The sequence below is a fragment of the Camelus bactrianus genome, chromosome 3, assembly GCF_048773025.1.
Source record: "Camelus bactrianus isolate YW-2024 breed Bactrian camel chromosome 3, ASM4877302v1, whole genome shotgun sequence".
Taxonomy (NCBI): Eukaryota; Metazoa; Chordata; class Mammalia; order Artiodactyla; family Camelidae; genus Camelus; species Camelus bactrianus.
This window is the reverse complement of record NC_133541.1, coordinates 46,510,494-46,529,116: the sequence shown is the minus strand read 5'-3', so window position 1 is coordinate 46,529,116 and position 18,623 is coordinate 46,510,494. Positions and strand designations below refer to the sequence as shown.

The window sequence follows — 18,623 nt, the reverse complement described above, 5'->3', positions numbered from 1 at the left end:
TTTCACACTTTCATCATACACCTGCGTTCTGCCACGTACCGCTGAAGAGGTCTAAGACTCCTCCACGGCACAGGTGTCACCACTGAAATCCATTTTCTAGCCTAGCAAATATTTGTTTGGGATGCTGAGGCCAACATTGTGGACAACATCAAACAGAGGCATACACCTGGGCGTTTTTCTCTGTTTCAGTAGCAGGCTCGTGCGCCTTCCTAGCAGTACACACTCATGCAACTTCAGTGGGAGAGTCTATGCTCCTGAGAGGATACAGCTGCTTGCACTAGATATCCTAGAAACTCCTGTCATGAAACCAAGAATGGCACCCATGTTGTTAAATACGATGGCTCTAAATGAATTCATAAAATTGGTCTTTTATTCCCTATCTCAAAATAATCTAACATGATTACTCAATGTGGCCATATTTACTTAATGATATTAAATAAGAAATGTACAAAGGGAAAACTCTTCTCAGTAAACTCTGATGTTCAACTGAACATATGACAAACTATGCTTTATAATAAAGCTCAATACATCAAAGTGGACCAGTTCTACAGCATTAAGATCTCATACTGTGAAGGACCCAGAGATCAACTGCCCTGTTCCCCCTGCAGAGAAGGACCTGTTGTCCCAGCTGCTGGGGCTACAGAAATCTGCTGTCAGTCCCATCAGGGATGACCTCAGCTACAGAGCCCCTCCATCCAAGATCATGTCCTTCCCAGGGTACCACATCCCATGACTGAGGCTGAGACATAGAGGAAGGGCCATTTGGCCCAGAGGGACAGCTCTGATGGGTCATGTTGTCCCCAGAGCTCCCTGAGGGTCACCTGTACTACAGCTAGATTTCTCCCTCTGCCCATCCTGCTTCCTCCCCTCCCTCCCACAGGTGTAATTCCCAAGCACTCTCTGATAAACATCCTGATCCCTGTGTTCAAGTCTGCTACCTGGAGAACCAAACTGTGACATCTATTATTCTATGAAACAAGGCCAAAATAAAACTGGTTCTACTCAACGTTAAGCAGATAATTTTTGGCATCCACAAAATTCAAGGGACAAAAACTCCAAACTATTTGCTCATAATCCTGGAGAAAGCAAGACTTGTGATGGTAAAAAACAATGGGTGGACTTTCATAACATGGATCTGAACTCCACATGTGAATCTGAATGTGCTGTCCTTTCTTTTCAGTCAACCTTCTCCCTCTTAAGAAACTAACTGATCTAGCACCATAATTAGATGGTTTTGAAATTTCCAATGGCTAGAAGTTTTTCTAGGTAGTCCTGGTAGTCCATCATGGTTACTGCTACTAGAGCAATTAGCAAATTATAAGAATTTAAAAGAAAAATAATACGATGTCTTTTAATGGTAACTTACAATATCATATATAGACGGAAAAATCACACTGTATTTATAGTAGCTCATAAATCAATAAAGACATATATGAATTAGAGGACTCAAATTCTTTCCTTGAAATGGTTGAAAAGAGATGACCCATTTAAGTGACATTTTTCAATCAGATCTACATACCTCAGACTTCGGGAACGGGGACGCATGGGCGTATTCCTGCATCTGTTCTCTGTGGCGATGCTTTCCGTGGTACAAAAATGTTTTGATAAGAAATGTAATTCATCTGGTGTTGGTTGATATGGTAACTGATGCAACTTCTCCTGGGAGGAACAGGATGACTAAAACAAAGCAAAGTGAGGTTCTATGACTACCTCAGAAAGACATTCTTCAAATGGATATGAGATCATAGCACTAAACTTTGTTATATCATCATTTTATACTGCTTCTTTTTCATGTTATAATTATGATACCAGTACCTAACTCTATACCTTGATGTTGTCTCTGAAAGGTCAAAGTGGCTTCCCTACTTCATCTAATTTGTCTACAAGATAATTGCCCCAAAGATAGTTTATCCTTTGGACAAAATCCAGGCTCTGAAAATTGATAGGACCCAGTCAAAGCCTGAACAAGAAAGGGACAATTGGAGTAAGAATTTGGGTGCATTAAATGACAAATTAGTTCTCAATTGAGTGTTGTACCCTCACTTCCACTGCTGTCCACAATCAAACACTGTGGCTTTCAGGTAGGTAACATGAGATGAATTCTATGATGTATGATGATAAATAAGGTAATGAGATCTCCATTACAAAGCATGCTGTCCCTTGCTGCAATTACCATCCACATGTGTCCTGGGTACAAGGGGAGGGTTGGAGAAGATACTTGTCTCATTAATGCCATTGTTTCAAAGCCTGGATTTTCTTCTGTCTTCTTTGGCTTAGGGGACACACACACACACACACACACATATTTATAGATATACACAGACTTTTTTTAAAAACAGCTTCAGTGGCAATGAGTTATTCCTTGAATATAGATTTGCTTCTTGAAGACAGTCTCTCAATACTTGGAGCAAAATAAAGTAGAAAATATGAGTGGCTAAATAACATTGCTTTTAATCAATCTGAGAGATGTAACTGTAAAGCAAAGAGACTGCTTTTTGTTTGTTTGTTTTTATTGATAGGTGAACCCTATAAGCAATTCTAACAAAAGAGATGAGAAATGTTTGAGTAATGGAAACATGGTTAGAATAAGCATATTCTGACAGATACCCCCGTTTGAACATTCTGTTCTAGCAGGCTTTTTTAATTAAAAAAAAAACTGCCATGTTAAGAGCAAACTTCCTAAGTACTGCAACACCGCAATGCAGCAACAGTAGAAATTAATGACTAAAGCTTAAAAATATTCTATACCTTGAAATTATAAAACACTTTCTAAGGACATACTTGAGACAAAGAGGAATTTTTACAATGAAATGAGATTATTTTATAAACTATAAAAATGAGAACACCACTAGAAAGACTTATAAGGTAAATCAAAGCTCTACTCAGAAAGTACAGGTATGATCTTAAATACTGTCACTGCGAAAAAAGAATTAAAACACATAAACTAATAAGCCAACTCAGAAAGTCAGTAAAAGAATAATAAAATCAATGTCAGCGGAAGAGAAGCAGCCATGAAGCAAAGATAAGGAAAGAGCAAATAGAAAAACAGAATTAAGATTTTGGACGTGTGTCTCAAAAGTCAATCAGTGTCACAATTCTATATCCAAGATTTCAAAACCCAGAAGTTTCTTCATAGGTTTACCATAATCCTTTTTGGTGGCAAAGCATCAACTGAACTGATGGAAAGCTACGTAAAATATGTATTTAATCTACTTAGTGTGACTGCTGGTTCAGGTTGGTGTAGAAATATTAATGCATTTGGTTATGAGCTGCTGGTCGAGTTGTTGCTAACCTGTTACGTACAGTACAGGGATCATGTTACCTTTCCCAAGTGTGACAATTCCAAAACACACCACGCTCAAGAGTTTCACGTGAAACTGCTTGCATGGGAAGGACACAGGCGACTTCAGGGGGGTGGTTCCCTCTATGGAGGGAGGGAAGAGAAGGGGACTGGGGGAGGGGCTTTAGATGTATTTTAATATTTCATTTATTTAAGTAAAAGTTTATTTTTTAAAAAAGCTGTAGCAAATGTAACAAACTGTAACCTGCTGATTCTAAGAGGAATACTTTGTGGTTAAGCCATACACAGAGCCATACAACTGAACTCTGCAGGGGTCGTGCCCCGGGTTTGCTGATGGGGATATGTTACAACAAATGATGACCCCGGTATAACTAAGTGTTATGAGCTTAACAGTGTGAGGGAGGTGAGGAGGCAGGGGGCTCCTCGGGGGAGACAGCTTCTTTCACCTTGGTTGGAACAAGCAAAGTGTCAATGGAAATAGGGTGACCGCAAACCCAAGTGACACAAGGATGAGCTGATGGCACTGGGAACAACCGTAGGCCCGTGAAATGGCCCGGGGATTCAAAAGGTACCAAAAGGGCCCAAAAAAGTGAGTCGGTATTAAACAGCAGAGAAGCCCAGGAGTCATTTTCAGCAGAGGTCAAAGGTCGGAGGAGAACTAGCACGGGCAACAGAGGGTGCAGGGGCTGTCCTCAGGGCCTCACACACCTACTGAAAAGATACCTCTGCTGATCGACACGTCCCTGAAACACCACTTTTACAAGAATTTCAAGAATCAGTTTGGGACTTGCCCCAAAAATCGAGTCCCATGACTACCTTTCTAGCATGTTCTCTAAGTGTGGTGCCAGTGAGTCTCATCGCCCAGCTAGTTCGCCTATGACTTTTGATGACATCATAAATCAAATCCACTTTCAAAGAGTGAAGATTTACAGGAAAACACTGTGCTTCTAGTTCTCAAGGCAATTAGAAGAGTTCCCCAAAAATGTTTTCAGTAATGATACCATTCAAATCAACATTTAGTCTCTCGAGATAACCATTTTGCAAAGGGCACTATTCATATGCGTGCAGAATTTTCTACTTGTTATTTATGAAAAATAATATGATTTTATAGTGATATCTCATGTTTATAGGGATTTATAGTCCTATTTTCATTCTTTCCCTCAGTTGAAAATAATTTATTTGGTAAGAAATATATGGGAGATGTCCTCCAACTGCTGCAATTCCATATTACTTACTTTAAAATTAAAAGTTATGATGCAAATATTATCTTGGAAAAGTTTCACAAGTGAATTTTAACTGCAAAATTTGAAGTTAAAAGAAGCTGCAAGACTAAATTTTCTCTGGAAGTCATCCTCTGTGGTCCATCAATTTCATATGACCACATCTTTCCAATTTCATAATAGAGCACTTTAACACTTGCCAATTTTGCAGTTTCCATAATATCCAAAGGATAAAGATGTGGTGCTTACATTTCAACATTAGCAATTCTGGAATTTGGCTAACAACAATTATCTGTAACACTTAAGCTGTATTTTCACAGTGTTTGTACTTTTATTTGTATATATTCTGTGTTTTTATTTAATAACTACGTTGCATTTCTATTTGGCTAGGTTGTAACCAGTTAACCCAGAAAACAAGAATCTAAGAATGATTACGTTTAGATTTAGAAAAGAAGAAAATGCAACCCCTAAGCAGTTTTGCGAAATTTTTGCCCTAATATTTAGAGGACAAGAACACAAAGAAACAAAGGGAAATGAGAAGTAGCATCTCAAAGTTTCAATGAACATTTTGACCATAACTGATACGGAACAAAGATAGTTAAACTTCTGTGTAAGAGCACCTACACTTCACAAATTTAACGGTTCCTTATGTCTTCCGGCAAGAAGTAATTTTAAAAGTTAAAATTTCATTTTGAAGGAAAAAATAGAAATATGAGATCAACAGTTATATGATACCACCTTCTTCAATAAAATAAACTCTTCAGAGAAAAGCTATCTTACCTCTGGGCAGAAACTGTTAGAAACACAGGTATGCGTGTGTGACTAAAAGCTGTCTGAGGAAGCTTTCCTCTTTAGGCATAACATGCAAGTCAGGGGCAGCAATGATTCCACTATGATAGATGGCTGGGTCAGGTTTATGAATTATCAGGTTGGTTTTAAGAAATACCCTGTAAATTCCTTAAAAAGAGCCAAGCGTCTGGGGTTTAGAATGCTTACTATATCCCTACTGCTAAAATAAGGGGGTTTGGAAAACAACCCCTCAGTTCATTCCTTGTGCCTCACACTTCTGATCAATAAAATGGCAGAAACAATGGCGACTACATTATAAAGTATGTTGCTGCTATTAGATGAGCTAATACCTTCTTAGGAAGCGGGACTAGTACCTGGCACACTGTAAGTATTTTACAAAAATACAATTTCAAAAGTAATTTGTACCCAAAGGGGTCCAATTCTATGTAGCTCACTCTTGCTTCATAAATTCAGTTTACAAAATAATGTATGATTTACTAAAGATGGAAAGAAGAAAGATCCTGTACTCTCACCTACTCTTCTTGCAAAAGAGGAATTTCTGTGTCCTAACTACAATAAAACTCGGCTGATGGGCAAAGCAAGGTGATACAGTTACAAAGAACTTAGGGCCAAGGAACACGATACAAATTGTGGGGAAGGGGAGGATTAAAGGAGAGTATGAATGGGAGAGTCACAGACCAGAGGGCCAAGTTCTCTATCTATTCTGGTGGCTGGGTTCTAACTGGAGACACCCAGGAATCCAGGGAAGAACACCCCTTAAAATTGAGAAAATTACTCTTGTTTGCTTTTTTGGCCAATCAATTTTAGCATTCATTTACATGCTGTGGTTGCCCATGCTTTCAACATCTAAAATATGGGCCAATAAGCAATGATGGTTACTGACCCAAAAAAACCAAGGGTGACTTTATTGTTATTTAGTGACAATTTTATCCACTAAAGTAATTCAGGAGTTTTAAGCATCTTTTCCTGATGTGAGGCTAAGATGCCACAGAAACTGTTCAAGGTTGTCAGGATGTTTCACAAAAATCATCTAAACGGACAATAAACTCACATACCACAACAAAATGGAGTCATGGATAGGAAAATAAATTACTTCCTCTCAATAAAATACCATAAGGAGATGGTAAAAAATAAATCAACAGATTTTAACAAGTCCGTTTTTTAAAGGTGTTCTAGAAAACCCACATTTTATTGTATCTGGAATTCTGGAAACAGAATGCACTGGTGTGACCAGTTCAAGTTTATAAATTTAATTGCAGTTTCTTTTCAACTCAAGTATTATTAAGTGCTGACTCTATATGCTTAGCACAGTGCTAAGGTTTATGGGGAAAAAAATAAACAGTCCTTTGCAAGGAACCACAGCTTTTGACAAAATGGAGATGGAAATGACTCAGAAAAGGTTCTAAAATCCTCAGGTCCACTTTCCTGGCTGGTATAAGAGCATCCAGTCTATCCACAACATACCGAGTCTTTCTAAATGATCAGCAGCTTCCAAGGCTCTGTCGAGACAAATGTCCTACAATATCACGAGTGTAAACTGAGAGAGCATATATCTAACCTACTGAATCATTTCCAGTCATTGCTAGGGCTCTTGTTGAAAGGGTGTAGTTTGCAGCAAGAGCATCCTTCTTCCTCTGTCCTATTTTCATGGTTCCATCTTGTCTCTTTACTTACTTTAATTTACTAAGTTCTTTTAATCTCTCCTTAAAAGAAAGTTCTTGTCCAGAAGGCACAAATTTAGGACTTGCCTTTTTTTTTTCCCTTTGAAGGAGAAAAATCAAAAAAGCGAAACAAAACAAACTCTGCATCTAAGCCACACAAGACAAAAAGACCCAGGACATCAAAGTTTAATGGCCTTTTTAGTGCTAATATCACTGGCGTGGAACCAAAGAAATAAAACCAGATTGTTTTTCCCCCCACAAACACCAAATGGTATTGAAACGAAGGCGCCCCATCTCCTCCCAACTTGTGATCCTGGGACTTACTCAATTTGTGCATGATAGTTTCCAAGCTTGCAGCAAAAAGTATGCCCTTTTTATGCTTGTCAGCTCATCATTTGATGCGTAGCCTATTCTGAGTGGCAGACATGCAGAATTTATCTTCTCCTTCCTATTAGGAAACACCCAGAGAAAGCACTGCCTGCGTAAGTTCTCTGGGGTTGTGAGAGAGGAAAAGTCAGGCACTTACAGAGACCGTGGAGCTGGGCGTGTTTGTCCCATAGCCAGAAGAGGGGAGAGAAGCCAAGGACCAGCGGCGTCCATCAGTCCTGGTGAGAAAGTGAGATTAGCTTCAGCCCACACTGGAGTACTGTTACATGGGAACCCCAGGGAAACAGAGTATTTTCAGTTGAACAAATGACACAAACACTGTCAATGAGGATGTGGAAATGTTCAGCAAGGGCCAGAGTAAACAAACATTATACAGCAGGTTGACTTTTATTTAAATGGAATCAATACACCCAAACAAGTAGAAAGTGAATGGGCTGATCCATATTATTGATCTCTCACTAATACACTTTGACAAAATGAATACCAGGGATAACTGCATTGGTCAGACTCAGCAGATTCAGATGAATAAAAACAGAAAGGCAGGAGGAAAAACACTCCCATCTGGAAACTGATAACCCAGGCCATGATCTCTGGAAGGGCCTGAACTCCAGCACAGTACAAGGGCCTCTGGGACTTTCACTGCATCCTAAAGGCTTTCTGCTCATTATTTTCAAGGCAACAGTCCTACTCATCACCTCTAGGGAAGAAGGGATCAGGGGGCTCATGGCCGGCTCAAGCCTTAAGTGGGAAATAAGTTCTGCACTAAGAAAGGGACTGACCTTGTGCTCAGAACCTCTTAGGAGTTATTATCTTCTGACATGACCTGGCTTTACAAAGTGTTGGAGCAAAAGCCTCTTGCAGAGTTTATGAGCATGCAGCCCAGCTCTGGCCAGTGACAGGGGGTGAAGAATGAAAACGCTCCACTAGTGATGGAATCTACTGCAAAGAGAGGAGCTGCCTGCTCCAGTCACAGAGGCAAAGCTGTCACAGAGTGTGGTTTTTATCTCCAAACTATCACTTTATTAGCAATTTTGAGCAAGACGGTGCCTTCAAAATCACATAACATTGTGAAAACAACTACACACACATTTGCCAAGGAGAAAACAGGAAAAACATACCCTTATAAAGAGCTATACCGCATTCCTAGATGGAGTATCATATGTAGACTTTTTGTAATTCACAATTGTATTAATTTACCCAGAGAGAGAGAAGAGTGGACCAAATTTACCATAGACACATTCACAGTAAGTAGAAGTGAGGGAATTCATGTGCATTCGATTTGAATTTGAGAAATGTCACAGTTAGATGTTTATGTAAAAAACTGACATTTCAGCCTACATTATAGGCAAAGGAGAATACAATCAAAGGCCACCATGGGTGTTGCCTCCAATAAATGTAAATGGTCCACAAAGAGAAAATGGAGAAATTCAGCTGGACAAATCACAGAAGTACTACAATGTTAAGATTTTAGTACAATTTACCTGTCATTTCTGTAACCATCATTGGAATACAATTGAATCAAATATGCTTGTGGGAAAAGCAAGCAAAATAAGATTTTTGTAAATATACCAGATAAGAGGGATGAGAAGAAATAAATCACATGTTCTTCAAAAATAATATTAGACAACTGAAAATATTAAAATATTTAAGAAGAAAATAATTCTAATCACATGCTTACACAGACTTCCGACCATCAGTTAAATGGTCACAGGTTGGTCCTATTTTTATCTGGCTAATTATTAAAGACTTAAGAACCCATGCCTGCACTTCCTATTTTAAACACCTCCAATTTTTAAGAAAAAAGTATATGACTGTCAAAGAATTATTCAGTCCATTTAATAACAATTATCAGAAACTAGTCTCTGGAAAGAGTGAGGGACACAATTTCCCCCACCATGATTTTGCTTTGTGATTAACTCCCTTTTCCCTCAGGTATCAATGAACATATTTCAAATGAATGAACAACTCCAAGAGGAGACATGATCTTATTAGTTCTGAAGCATAAATTACATTTGCGAAAACACACAGCTAGAAAGATATTTAAACAAGAATGTGCTTGGTACTCTGTGCTGCCACAGACCAGAAATAATTTATGTCTCATAAAGTTCCCTACGTTGTCCGTGTCTATCTACTCAAATGGAGCACAACGGACCACCGCATTTGCATTACCATGACAACCGCACATCACAAGTTACTATATATGCTATATAACAGTACTTAAGAGAGAGCAAGCCCTTTTTTGAAGAAAGCTACCACACAAGTACAGTTTGGATCCTACTAACAATGTTGTCTTTTCTTTGCAGTAGCTGCCAGTAAAATGTCATATGAAAACAAGACTATATTCTCGCTAAAGCAACAAGGCTTTTTGGAAAAGAGTTTTCTTTGTGAGTAGAAATCTCAATGTTACACTAAATGGAAAAATAAGAAAGGAAGAACATCTGATGAGAGCATAGGATGCAAAGAGACTGGCAAGAAGAAAAAAGAAAAGAAAAAGAAAAAACAACAACCACACGACTTCAACACTAATTATAAAAAAATTAGATTAATACGGTGCACAACACAGGAAGAATGAAAAGGTCCCAATATCAACTGGCTGTTATAACTGTATGAAGAGGAAGCATATTTCTTTATTTGTGTAATTGTTACAGTCATCTGGCGTGATACATTTTATGGTCTAGTTGATACTGGAACAAGCTGAACTATGCCAATATAATGTAACCAGAGTAACTCTGCCCACCTGTGCTCAACAAGAGTCTCATGACCTGAACTCAGCAGGCAAGTCTGTTCCAGTAGTTTGTTTGTGGAAATATGTTCTGAGATTTAACCTGATAAATAACAAGTGGGCAGCTAGGAGCCACCCATAGCATTTATTCAAGATTCTTTCTGTATTTTTAAGGAAAGTCAAAGCAACTTCTAACATGTAGAACATTACAACTTCTGGGGAAGGCAGAACAATGTCATTACCTCCCTCTTACCACCAAGGAATAAAACATTAAGTAACTTCATGATCAGATATTAATTGTAGACCAGTAGCACAGTTATTAGCAAAACAAAAATGTTTCCTTGCCCCAGACAAAATCTACTACACTATGATGCTCATTTTCACCCTATTTTAACTCAATACTGAAAAATTAACTCGATAATTTTACTCTTAAATATGTATGAGATAATATGGAAAGCAAGTGTGTGTCATCCTATTTACCAGTCTGAAATTCAGCTAGTACATTACAGGGATGTCGACTGGCGGAAAATTATCACAGGTTACGAGTAAGATCAGAAAAGGTTAATCAGTTTGAACTGTATCTCTTTACCCCAAAATAATTTTTAGGGCAATCTCTCCTCTCTTGTTGGACTGAATATACAAAATAATAAAATGTAGGATTCTCAAAATGGCATAACTTCCTAAGGGCTCAGAAATGCATGCCCAATGGTAGAGAATGGAGACTCACGAGTGGAATTTCCACGTTCTCTGAATGAAAAATCAACTTTCAAATGGACGAGAAAGACCCCAGATATTAAATAAAAATAAGCCAATTTGAGTTTTCACAGCAAACACAGTGCTCTGTTTACTGGAGTAAAAGTTTAAAAAGATGATCACTCAGGTCCTAATCTAAATTAATACTTTCTGAAGAGTGTGGAGGGAGTTCCAACTGGAAATTCCTGCAAAATGAACCAGAGGTCTCCTGTGGTAATCTTGTTACAGTATGGTTTATTTGTCAAAAATTAACATGCCTGGAGGTTTGTATATATATATATATATTTTTTTTTACAGCAAAGAAACCAGATTCACCTGTCCTCCAGTTAGCCACTTAATTATTAGATTCTCTTCATTTTTATAAATCTGGCAGGATTAAAAGACTATGATTTCTGTCATATTTAAGTACAGGCTGTAATGAGATTTGCAATTTCTTACTACTCAAAGTAATTAATTCCCCTTTTTTAAAAGATATGTATTTTAAAGACAATAGTGTTTTTTTAACCAACTTTTATAAGATTTCCCTTTTTACTTAGAATAATAGCACCATCATAAATTAATATTAATCGGGCAAACAAATACAGGCTTTGTGGGACCAGTTAATAGTCACATTCTCTTTGCAGTGCTTAAAGTTAGGACTAAAAGAACAAAAGTCAGAGTTAGGGAAAATCAGGATGTGGGTCTCAGGAAGTTCCTTGGAGATCACATGTTAAGTACTCTTGTGTCTGCCCCACGGTGGAGGTACACGTAGGTGGGGAATGTGTGATGTTTACAAGACAAACTTCATTTTAGAAGATTCAGAAAATGCTGCAAATGGAGCCTTTTCTCTGGATTTAGTCATCTAAAAGGTATTACGTGCTGACAAATGGCAATGAAGACAATGCAGGTTTTGCTTGTTATTCACGTGTTGCATCTATTTTTTTTAACTTGTCTATGTGTCTTAATTAAATGCTACTTTCCTTCACTTCAAGGTATGATTAGGTCTTTGAAGAAAATTTAGCAAATATCTAGGGCATTTAGACCATAAAATGAACCCAGCCCAAGTATTCAGAAACCCAGCTGAAGGGGCAATTTCATTTTCTGTGTGCTCTTCCTGGGTGGAAGCGGCAGCGTATACGTGTGTGAGAGGGATGATGGTACCCAGGAAGGTGAAGATGGGAATCCGACAGGGTGAAGTACACTAATCCCACATGCAGAATACAGAAGTGGCTGTGTAGGCTCCTCCGACTTGGAAAAATCACAGCGGACAATCCAGAACTGAAAAGGTTTGCAATTGGATCACAGGCCCACTGTTTTCTGAGCAACAACACTTTCTCATGACTCACTGACTCAGATATGAGATCAGCTGCTTTGCTATTTGGTGTCCAAATCAAACTAAGATAGGAAGAGAGAACATAAAACATCCTCATGGCATCATCTCAAGGAGCCGACTAAATTGCTGGCTTGATGATCTCAAGTAAAGGAGCATCTTAGAGTTTATACCTTGTGATCCCAAGGAAGCTCATTAAAACAAAAAGTATTTCAACAACAACAACAGTTGCACACAAAGATGAATCAAGTCTTTATAATATAAGCTCAGATAATTCAGTCAAAATTCGTTGCGCACCAAAAGCAGATACAAGACACTGTACTAGGGGTGGGAGAAAAGAGGGGAATAGGCTTTTCCTGCCCTCAGTGGGAGCCCACCATCTAGGGAAGGACCAAGAGAGGCACATACAACTCTAAGAGGAGGCATAAATCATTATTAAGACTGTTAAAGCAATAGTACAAAGTTCTGCAGTGCCTTAATGAGACCTTGGGCCCGGGAGCTTCAGAGAGGGCCCTATAAGATAATGAACAGGGCCTGGCAAGGCAGAAGGCAGGGGTGTCGGGGAGAGAGCGGAGCAGAAGGAGTGGGGGAAGTGAGGGGAGGGGGGGAACGCAGCAGGGGGAGGGGTGGGATTCTCTACCTGACACTCATTCCTGTGTTCACAACAAGTCCTTACCTCCGTGCAAATGAAAAATGGGCAGAGGCACTGGGGGAGAAATTTCTCGGACTATCTTGAGGGCTATTTCCTGTAGAGAGAAAGAAAAAAATTTTTCACCATGATTTTATTTTTGTATCATTATCTACATCCATAATCTTCTTCCCTTTAGTAATAAATTTCTGTACACCTTCATAAAATGTCCATCTCGTCAACACGTTTTTGTTCTCCTTGGAGCAGAGACAGGGGGTCAGCTTGATTCCAGCACAGCTTCCCAAGCGTGTAATACATGAATAGACACACCTATACCAGCCGGCAGTCGCCCGTATATTCAGTAATCTAAATATTCCGGCCCCCAGAATAATGACTATGCAACTGTCTTGGTTCCTGCTCTTCAGATGTTAGCATCTCCAGCAGCAGGAGGATGAGGAAGTGTAAGCTTCAACTCGGAAGGTGGCGCTTTCTATTTGAGGGAGGTAGTCTCTGTCTTTTTTATTTACAGAAACCAAATAAAAGTCCGAGTTTTCAAAAGTAAATCGTCGTATTCCCAAGTACATTTCTGGAAAGGCTGAAATGTCAGAACTAGTCATAAAATACTGGGGAGAAACCAGCAGTTGAGACCTATTCCTCAAATGGCCCAGCAGGACCAGCCCTTACCAATATTTTCTTCAGCAGTCCCTCTGCTCCTGAGCAGCTGGGTGATGACTAGCCAGGAGGCCTTTGTAAGCCACAGCCACGGAGAGGCTGGCAGAGGGGGTCCTCTCCGAGTCCTCCCGAGGCGGGTGGAGCGTGGGGTTGCTCACTGTAAGGGGGCAGCTCCTGGGGGGACTTGCTACCTGCATCATCAGACCACACAACCTGCAGCTGATGACTGAAAAAGCGTGGCAGGCAGCAGGAAGGGGGGTTCAGGGCACTCCAGAGCACCCTGCTTCCCTCTGTGTGTTTAATCACATTGGCAGAGTTGCCGGAGGGCCGACTGGGACTGTAGCTGGTGCAAATAAGGAGGTGAGGAAAGGCTGCAAACTAATCCTCTCTGTTCTCCAAACATAGAAAACAAATCAAGGAGACATGTTTAATCCTTAACAGCAAGCCAGGTGCCACGTTACTGATTTCACGCCGGAAATGACAATTGTAATTAGGCATAAGGAATACAAGATGGCACCTTGGAGTCAGCGCCTAGCTGTAAAGGTAAACCATTTATTACCTGTGTGCCAAAAAGAATAGACTAACACATTACAGTGGATCATTTCAGTGTTACCTCGAGGACTTCAGGACTGGCTACACCTCTAATGAAATTTTTTCAATTAACTTAAAGTTTCAGATTTTATAGTGATGTCTTCAACAGATGCCACTAGGTTTATGACAGCACAATTAAAGCCATTTAACTGGGAAGCGCTGAGAAGCCCATTTCTTTATGGAGAGAGACTCAAGAAGCCTTTTCTTCCTGCTGCAATGAAATTTATCATGCCTTTGCATCTGCTGTTCCTTGGGCCCCTGGAGAAATAGATTCTGCTTTTGCCAGCCAGTAATCCAGGACTCTTTCTGTGCATTTATCTGCACAGTAAATTAAGTTCTTTCAACCTCTCTCAACAGCCGTCATTCCCCCTCCCCTCCTCCCAGTTTAGTTTGTACATCACTCTACATATTCCTTAAAAGGTCATGATAACTTCAAGATGGCTGGAAATCTTGCTTCCTAAAAGGAAACAAATCAAATGCCAGAAATCTCCCTGTCGATTTTGTTTTTTATTTGGAAAAAAGACGTTCACTTTGCTCGCACCCCATATAGAGCAAACTACCAGTAAATTATGAGGAGAAACAAAACAACTGAAGCCAAGGCATTGTGAGAACAATCCCTGCTGCCCTATTCACTGAGAATCAGTAACATGGCCAGTGAAACTTGGCACCAAATTCTCAGCCCTGTGTTCTTCGTAAAGAGAACAGGAGATTCTATGAGATCAACTAGAACAACTAGACAGAGCTTATTACATATTTTTAACAATCTGAAGGAGGGAGAAACAAGGAATTGTCTTAAAGATCTTTCCACTTTTAGAGATTTTGAAGGAGTGGTCCCCCAGGAAGCCATGTAACATCCTATAATATATGTGGAGACCCATCACTTTGAGGATGCATGAGTAGAGCTAGAGCTAGAGCTAGAGCTAGAGAAGTAGGTTAATTTAACTCTACTCTTACAAAAAAAAAAAAGGCTACCATTAACCATTTCTCATCCTCAGGTTTGGCCTTCCCATCCTATGCTGCTTTTCCAGGCCCATTCATTGAGGATGTTCCTCGCTTTCTTCTCTGCTCCTGCACTGCTAGAAAACCAAGGCCAAACTCCCCCAGCTTCAAGACTATAGAGCTGCTCTATTATCTCACCAATCACAGCTCTTTTTTCTTGTTCTCATCAGACTGAAGAGCTAGGTGAAATGCAAGTACACACACCCCATGTTATCACAAAGGCTCCTAGGCATGGTGGGATGCTGGAGGAAATGAGGGTGGCTAGAGCTAGAATACCTGGTAATTCCTTGAAGACAATGGACTATAGCTTAATTTGAGGGCAGTTCAGCAAGCTGGAGATAAGAGAGGAAATGGAAGGACTTCAGGGAGGGGAGAAAATTAACAAACGCAGGAGGACAACGCAGTAGGCTCTCTAGAAGCAGGGGATTCAGACTGGTAAAGCCAATGAGCTGTGAGCTACGTGTACTGGTACCACCTAGAGAAGGGCCTTAACAGATGTTTGGACCCAAGAGAGGGACGCTAGAGATGTGAGCCTGGCATGAGTATGCTGAGTGGACAGAGGCGTTGCCAAGGAGGAGGGGCCAGAGTAGGGTGTGGAAAGCCCATAGGAAGGATATGCTGGTGAGCAGGTGTAACTGGTGTCAATTAGGACTGAGAGAAAAAAAGATTACAAACTCAAAGTGACTGACGCTTCCAATGTGAGCAGTCTGGGAGAATGACTGCCCAATTAAGAAGGAACTTTTAGGGAGAAGTAGGGTGGTAGTAATAGTAGAGGAAGAGAGTGGATAAGTATTCTATAGACTTTTGTGTCATTTGTTACAGAAAAGTCCTCATTGTTTCCTTAGGGAGAAATGACAAGATTAGCAGACTAGATAGGCAGAAGTCAATCTTTGAAGTCTTTGTTCTTATTTGAAATAAAAATTGATTTCTATGTTGTCTCTGAAGACTTGGGGGCACTATTTTGTTACACAAAACAACACTAGCTTAGAACAGATAGAATTATAAAGCACACTTTATATGTTCTTAACTTGGGGATGCACAGCACTTCCCCAGGATGAGAAAGCAAGACAGATTGAAAGCAGAGTCCTAGACTTGACCTTCACTCCTCACAGCACTGCTCTCTGAATTCATCCACCCATCTGCAAAGCAATACCTGGGAGACTCTCCAATGAAAACTGGTGCCAGTTAATTCTCTGCCCATATGTGCAGCACTTGCTGATAACTCCAATCCTGCCGCTCCCAGGGACTTGCTGGCTCTTGGATGTCTGAGTGTGAGGACACTTTATAGACTGCTGCTTCTGACCTGGTGAAGGAAACCTTCATGGCGGTCAGATATTGGATAGGTAATTAACTCCACGATCCCCAGGGGGAACTAGCATGGCTAATACGCAGGCAGTACATCAAAACAGTACTTTACCTAACGGAGCTACACAGGGTGCCTCATTGTAGAGGCAGTTATTCTTAAGAAAGTGATTTCCAGATTAATTAAATTGTTTAATTGCTTTGTAATTAGCCTGAAGAAGTTGTGTGTCTTTACCACAGAGAAACAAGCTGCAAATCTTTTTCAAAGGCATATGCTATACCCACTATAGATTATTAATGTGCTCTTAATAGCTGTCTGTTCACAAAATGAGAGCTGCTGGTTGCCATGATTTCCTAACCGGACTGAGAGAATCCAAGAATTAATGATGATTGCCATTTGAAATTCCTGGTGGATCAAAGAGGAAGCCCCTACTTGAATCCTTGTTGTTATTACTTGATGATCGGCTTAAATGAGTTGTGACGTTTTACACCATAACAATCAGCAGCAGTGTTTCTTATCACTCCACAGGAGATTCACAACAACGAAGTGACACTGCTTAAAAACCTGAAGACCAAACTTCACAGGACCAAACCTAGGACCCCTTACAAGACGAGTGCTAGCAGATAAAAGGGACCATGAAAGAGTTATGCAGGGACCTCAAGCTAAGGGAACTTGGAAAAATAACAATTCAAATTCACCTGAGCATTTTCAGTCTATGCTACCAGAACCAGCTGATGCAAGAAGAGAGTTAGAAATTCTTTTGCTTAGCTATCTCAGAAACTGGCCCCTCTCCAGATCTAACTGCGGAATATTCATTAAACATGGGCAGCTGTTTAGACTTTAAGTTGACAGAGAAAAACCTTGATTGGTCTTCAGTGGCATGCTCTCCGGGTGAGTTGGCAAGTGTTCATAGCACCAATAAATAGAAGTAGACTTTTAGGCCTGGGTTTTCAAGTGAAGAGAGAATTCCATGCAATAGACCAAGGCCTTCTTAAAGTCTGGCCTCTCTGAACCTCTTTTGGTTTCCCCATCTCTGCCATGTTGATGCTTCTCCAGCCAGCACCACAAGTCACTGTCAGCTGACTGACTCATTCAACAAATATTTATCAGTCCTCCACTAAGAGAGGGGAATGGTGTGATTTGGTTTACATGTTAGAAAGAACCCTCTAGCTGTTCTGTGACCAGTGGGATCCAAGCAGGCATGAATGAAGCAGGGAGACCAGTTAGGAGGCTACCAGCATAGACAGGGTAAGAGATGATGGTGGTCGGGACAGGATGGGAGTAGATCTCAGGTGTGTTCTGGCAGTACAGCCACCAGAGTTTACTGAAAAGCTGGACTGAGTGGAATGATGGGGGAAAGAGAGGAAATAAGAGGAAATAAGTCCAGATTTTAGGACTAAGCAAGTGGATGGATGGTGGCTCTAACTGAGACGGGGAAGAATGAGGGGGGGCAGGGCTTGGGAGTGTGAGAAGCAATTCATAAGAGCCAAGACGTGGAAGCAATCCAAGCACCCATCAACAGACAACTGGTTTAAGAAGATGTGGTATAGATACACAATAGAATATTACTCAGCCATAAAAAAGAGCAAAATACTGCCATTGGCAACAACATGGCTGGAGGGTGTTATGCTTAGTGAAAGAAAACAGAGAAAGACAAATACTTATAAGTATATGTATCACTTACATGTGGAATCGAAAAAATAATACAAATGAATCTATAAACAAAACAGAAACAGACTCACAGATACAGAAAACAAACTTATGGTTACCAAAGGGGAGCAGGAGGGAAGGAGGGACAAAATAGGGGTATGGGATTAATAGGTACAAACTGCTAGAAAGAACATAGATAAACAACAAGGATTTACTGTATGGCACAGACAATTATACCAATATCTTGTAATAACCTATAATGGAACGTGATCTGCAAAAATAAATAAACAAGCAAACAAACAAACAAACAAACAAAAAGACAAACCACTATGCTGTACAGCTGAAACACAACATTGTAAATCAACTATACTGCAATTAAAAAATGTAAAATAACCTTGAAAACCTGCAAAAGATTTATGAACTTTTCTTTATGGAAGCAGCACCGCAAATAATTTAAAATATATGAAGATGTTCTAATGCTCCACACTGTCTGCAATTGCATATAACAATGTTATACTTACGCAGTTCTCATATGTAGCATTTATATTACAATTAAACATTTAAAACTTCTGTTACAGTTTTTTTTCAATTGCACTTGAGAGCAAATAACATTTTTC

At 39.9% G+C, this 18,623-nt stretch overlaps 1 protein-coding gene across 15 annotated transcripts in view; it reads right to left on the bottom strand.

Annotated features, from left to right (window-relative positions):
• MAST4 (microtubule associated serine/threonine kinase family member 4) overlaps positions 1 to 18,623 on the bottom strand; it is a 514,312-nt gene that overhangs the window by 62,589 nt on the left and 433,100 nt on the right. For all 15 annotated transcript variants that reach the window (XM_074359140.1, XM_074359156.1, XM_074359144.1 and 12 more), the window contains 3 exons: positions 12,840 to 12,909; positions 7,519 to 7,597; positions 1,520 to 1,677 (listed from right to left, as the gene is read on the bottom strand). In XM_074359140.1, coding sequence (XP_074215241.1) covers positions 1,520 to 1,677; positions 7,519 to 7,597; positions 12,840 to 12,909 — 307 coding nt within the window. The remainder of the gene's footprint in view (positions 1 to 1,519; positions 1,678 to 7,518; positions 7,598 to 12,839; positions 12,910 to 18,623) is intronic.